At 53.7% G+C, this 5,707-nt stretch overlaps 1 protein-coding gene across 1 annotated transcript; it reads right to left on the bottom strand.

Annotated features, from left to right (window-relative positions):
* Positions 1-351: 351 nt before the first annotated feature.
* LOC109745280 (uncharacterized) lies at positions 352-1,332 on the bottom strand. The gene has a single exon (XM_020304410.4). The coding sequence runs from the start codon at positions 1,214-1,216 to the stop codon at positions 686-688; it is 531 nt and encodes a 176-aa protein (XP_020159999.1). The 5' UTR covers positions 1,217-1,332; the 3' UTR covers positions 352-685.
* Positions 1,333-5,707: the final 4,375 nt, after the last annotated feature.

Raw genomic sequence — 5,707 nt, 5'->3', positions numbered from 1 at the left:
ATATTGCAAATAAGCACCCACTAAAATCATATAGAGACGAAAAAATATCGATAACCACAAATGCACAGCTCTGAAAAATCTCGCAGGGGAAAAACAACAGATTTCTTATCGCGAGAGGGATGGGGGGGGGGGGGGGGGGGGAGGAGGGGGCTTAGGATTAACCATATTCAAACATGTTTTGGTTTTTGTAAACACTGAATCCACCGCCGGTGAATATGTGAAGGAGGATAAGTGGCAAAACAATTGTGATGCCCGGCTAAAATAAAGAACGTGGACCTATTATGGTCTTAAGTAATGCTTATTGGGTTAAGAGTTTGTGTTATTTTTCCACACGTTGCAAGGTACTGTCTCTTTTGCTAGTTAAATTAATAAACGGATACTGATAACATCCAAAACAGGGCAGCAACGCGCGTGTTTGCTTCTAGTACATTATTACATACCCATGGTCCATGGATGATGGATGGGATCCATCCGGTCCCTTATTTTGAAGCAACTGCTGCAACAGAAGCCTTAGACGAACCACTAAAACAGCAAGGACGACCGACATGACAAACCTAGACGAAATCTAAAACAACCACGATGACCGACACGACAACATGACATGAAACAAGCAAGGGAAAAGTGCGTGGAGCGTGTGCCTCGGCTCTCCCCCCGTTTGAACTCGACTAGCTAGCTACAGTAGTAGCTACTTCTTCTGGTGCGCGCATCCCGTCTCGCAGTCTTGGAGCCCGCCACAACTTATCGGGTCCCCCTGGCATGTTTCCCTGCATTTGTTAACGCAGGACAGGCACTTCGCCTTGGTTGGGCCGCAAATGTCCTTCGCCGGCGGGCGGCTCGCCGTCTGAATCGCGCATCCCGGCTCGCAGTAGATGGTCATACGGCACTGCGTCGGGTCCCGCCGGCATCTGTCCCCGCACTTCTTCACGCAGGCGACGCACTTTACGTTGGTTGGGGCACAAGTGCCACTCTCCCGCGGCGGCGGCGGCGGGGGGCTGGACGTCTGTTGCGCGCATTTCGGCCCGCAGAGGAGGGTCGCACGGCACTGGGTCGGGTCCCGCCGGCAGGGCTCCACGCACTTGTTATAGCAGGCCAGGCACTTTGCGTCGCCTGGGGCGCAGCTGGTCGGCGGCGCCGGCGTGGCCGTGGGGAGCAGCTGGCCGGCGAACAGGAGCAGCGTGCAGACGGCCGCCGTCTGGAGCGCCGCGGTGGAGGCCATTGGTCTCAGGAGCAAAGCTTCCAAGTCGCAAGTGAAAGTGAACAAAGCTTGCTAGCTACACTTAGGGCAGAGCAATGGAGGCGTGTGTCGTGTTGGGCGCTGGCTTGCCATGAGAGTGGAAATGAGGGTCTTATTTATAGGCGGCCGGCGAGCGAGTGGAGATGTCAAGACAAAATAGGTAAATTTGACAAATTTGACCTGTGGACGAAATTAAAATCACAAAATAAACTGTTCGTGAAATTATTTCACGCGGCTGACCTTTTTGTGTGACGCCCGACACGAAGGCGCCATCCTACACTGTGCAACTCCTCATAGATAGACGCTACACGGCCAGCGTCGCACCCGTGTGATCCGAAAATTACTAAGTCAGTGTGCAGCGCCTGAGAGCTAGGCGTCACACTATACAGTATAGCGCCTAGCTTCTAGGCGTTGCACTAGTGCAGCGCCTGAAAGCTAGGCGTCACGGGTCAGCCGCGTAAAATAGTTTCACGGACAGTTCATTCTATGATTTGATTTCGTCTATAGGTCAAATTTGTCAAATTAATTCATTAGTCGCACGTTTATATCACGGTCGACCGTGGTATGTCGGCAGGCTCTCTCTCCTTCACGGTCGAACAGAAGGCTGCTGCATGCATTGCTGGCTCACCCGTGATCGTCACTGCTTGGCTGGTTTTTCTCTGCGCGGCATTGATGCCACATAGCGGCGGGACCGGTTTCTTTTGTTTTTGTCGGTTGTGCTGAATTTTTTTTTAAGAGTATGCAAAATGCGTACCTAAGCTTTATAGAAAGCAAAGGTTTGAGTACAAGAAAATGACAGCCCCTTGCACTCAACGCTGTCACAACACTCCACACCGGCTAGTCCGAAGACAGCCCTACACACACACCAACAACAACAAGAAACTCCTATCCTAAACTGAGCAACAAGGCCGCGTCTCAACCAATGCCGCCGCCTCCAAGAAGAACATCTCCATTTTGACTTTCCTCGTTGACGCGCCATCCTAAAGGAGGTGGATGGCGGAATTTAGTCCGTCCCGAGAAAGGTGTCGTCTTGGATGCGCTAGCGAAGGTGTGCATAGCGCCCCTGCAGAACAATCTTGGATAGCAACGAGCGCCGGAGGAAAGCAACCTAGGACCTCCAAGCCGTGTCTCCAAACACGATACTCCCAACAGAGGGACGACGTCGAGGACACCGCTATCGCGCCGGTCCAACTCCAAACCTAGGCTTTCGCCCGGAGACATCAACCAAACCGGAATGAAGCGAGTACGGTGTCGACACACCTAGACGACGCCTCCAAGGAGGGGAACGACACCCACGGGCGCCGTCATCGCCTGCCCCGACCGAAGACGAGCAGGACTTTCGTCTGTAATGTCGCACACCATCCTCCTCGCCCACCGGAATGGGACAACCGTCCACGTTGTTCACACCGCCGCCGCCGCATCAATTCAATGTTGTGGCCGATGCGTCATGGAACACCGACGACCCGCATGACGAGAGCCCACCTATCTTCCAACTCCGAACTGGCCGAGCACCCGCAGCCCCCACCTTCGAGCACCTCCTGTGAGGATATGGAACCGCTGCACCGCTGCTGTCACGCCCGACAGCTGCCGTACAGGCCGGCCCCCAGCCCAGATCAGGCCCTGGCTGGGCCCAGATCTAGCCCGTAGCACCCTCCATGGCCGCCGGCGGTAGCTCCACCGCGGATATCGCCGCCTCCAGGAAGCACCACCGACGGCCGCAGCGCTGCCAGCTCCGCCTACACGGCCCCAGGAAGCCGCACGGACGCAGACCTCGCGCCGCATCTCGTCGCCTCCAGGCCCGCGCCGCCGCTCCCATGGCCGCTCACCCCTCCGAGCTCCGGATCCCCTGCCAGCCATCATGCTACTCCGCCACGACCCTCCTCTCGCCGCCCGCCGCCTCTCAGCTCCGCTGCCATGCGCCGCCCGATGAGCCTTCCTCCGCGCGAAGTCAGGGCCACCAGGCGCACTCTCCTCCCCATCGCCTTTGGCGGTCAGGGGGCCGCCACCACCGCCAAGTCCGGCGGCGGCAGCGGCCGGGTGGATCCGGGGTAGGAGTGCGCTAGCTAGGGTTTCTGCCCCACGGAGTCGCCCGCGCGTGCGACCCGGGAGGGGGAGGGGAGCGTCGATCCGGTTGTGCTGAATTTTAAAATGGAAGCATGCAGTATGAATGTGCGGACTATTTTAATTTGAGCTAAAATGGAAGCATGCAATTTCTTTTTGCCAGATTAGGGCATCTCTAACGGTGATCTGCAAATCGGACAACACATCCGTTCGCGGACAGGGAGAATCGCTATCGGCAACATTTCAAATCGCATTTCAATTAACCGGATGAAATTCATCAAACATGACGGAATTCATTAAAGTCCGCACAAACCATTCATACATAGCATTGCAAATAAGTCTGTACAAGTTCAAATTCAACGAGAAATAGTTCAAATTCAAATGCTTAACCGGATGTTCAACACTTTTTTCATGAACGGATCATGTCGTGCCACTCATACTGTCCCTTGAGCTTCACCCAAAAGTGTATGTGCGTAAATGGTCTGCCCTTTACCCTGTGGTACATCACGACAACGCGTACATGCTATACAATGTGCAAACACTGAGTAAATGAATGAATCAAGCAACAAGAAGCAAAACTTACTATCTCCAAGGCTGCTACACGCAATGGCCGCATTGCCTTCAGCCGGTCCGATCAACCGCCGTATAAAACTTGGCAACGGTGGTCTAGATATTGTACCGTCGATACACTAACGACTGCACATTGCGTTCATGGATGATGTGCATGTCGTAGTGTGCAATGTGCTTTCGAGCGTGAAATGAACCATGCACACGCTACCGGAAGAGCCCCTTTCTGCTCATGCCTACGAAATCCGTGGATACAGCCAACCTCGCATCACATAGCAACTCGTCCTCCATGACCGAGTACCCCCGCCATCATTCGTACTCTAAAAAAACGACGTGAAGTTCCAAAATAAGCTCAATGGCATTTGACCGAACACCTGTTGGGCGTGGTGACTGCCATGGATGTCGTCGATGGGGGCGGAGGGTGCCTGGTTGCGGATGGATCCTGGGAGGATGGCGCCGTAGTACAAGGCGAGTGGGCGCGTGGGTGGTGATTGCGAACGTCCGGCAATGTCTGGGTGGCGGCGAAGAGGTACAACGGCGGCAAAGAGGAGGAGAGCATGGATGCAAAGTAAGGGGAGCAGGGGCAGAGTGGAAGAGAATGGAATCGGGACTGGGGTTTGAGTGGGTCGGGGGTGGTGTAGTCCTATGTGGCTGTTGTTCGGACTCCTGCAAAGCCCACCAACTTGCTTCAAATTTGCGGGAAAAAGCGTGTTCGGACCGGTCGGCGGATCGATACAGGACCGCGTTGGATGGCAAAGCACGTCCAGACAGCATGATCCGGACAGATGAGGGCGGTTTGAGGTTCGCTTTGGAGATGCCTTTATGTGCCGGGAGAATATCTGTGCTAGGCCCAGGTGCTATCGCGATATGGGTTGCTGGGCTGACGGATCTAAGATCTGAGGACATATGTGAGCTGCTGGCTCTACTGGACCTATGCACAATTTTCAAACTCCTAGTGGCTTTTTTGCAAAATTGCAGCCATTCCAGGAGTTCATATCACCGTAGCACCTGAGGTGTCGGAGGACCAGCTATTCTCCCCTTCTATGCCCTTATTAAGAACAGTAGCAAGGCAGAGGTGAGGCGCCGCGACCATGTATTACAACATCTACAACCGGGCTCCCTAAACTGTCCGCCCGCCCGGTCAATGCCTGGTTGTTGGGAAACATGGTAGGTAACAAAAAAATGGCCCTACGATCACAATCCCATGAACACTATAATGATGCATTAGAGGCAGATCCCACTGAGGGGCTCCCATAGCCGCAATCGCTATAGTTTGCCAGCGTGGGCCTAGTCCACCTGTGTGGGAGGGAGGAGTAGCAGAGTGAGAGGGAGGACCCACAGCAGAGTCGGGGGCGCAGGGAGGCGACAGCTTTGTGGAGGTCGGGCTGGATAATGGGAACGAGAGAGAGAAAGAGAGAGAGGGGGGGGGGGGTAGACGTGCTGATCGCTTCACTACTTTTTTTGTTTTACATATAAGCCCTACCTTGTTTTCTCGGCAGTTCTGCCAACGTGGCGCTGTCAATTTAGCGGTCAGCGTGGTCAAAACCGGTTGAGCATCCCAAAACCAAGACTAGGGTGTTCTGAACCTCAAGGTTAGTTGGAGTGTATTTCAACCGGTTTTGTAGTTCAGGGTTGTAAGTTAAAACATGTGGTTAGTTCAGGGTTGAAATGCAGACTTTTCTCTAGTATAAATAACATTTAAATCATGCTTTAATGTGATTACAAAAAACTACTCCCTCTGTCCCAAATTACTTGTCACACGAATGGATGTACCTAGACGTGTTTTAGTTCTAGATACACCCGTTTCTATCTTTTTTGAGACAAGTAATTCCGGACGGAGGGAGT

This window comes from Aegilops tauschii, chromosome 6, assembly GCF_002575655.3.
Source record: "Aegilops tauschii subsp. strangulata cultivar AL8/78 chromosome 6, Aet v6.0, whole genome shotgun sequence".
Lineage (NCBI taxonomy): Eukaryota > Viridiplantae > Streptophyta > Magnoliopsida > Poales > Poaceae > Aegilops > Aegilops tauschii.
The sequence above is the reverse complement of the archived record's forward strand: the minus strand, read 5'-3'. Positions and strand labels throughout refer to the sequence as shown.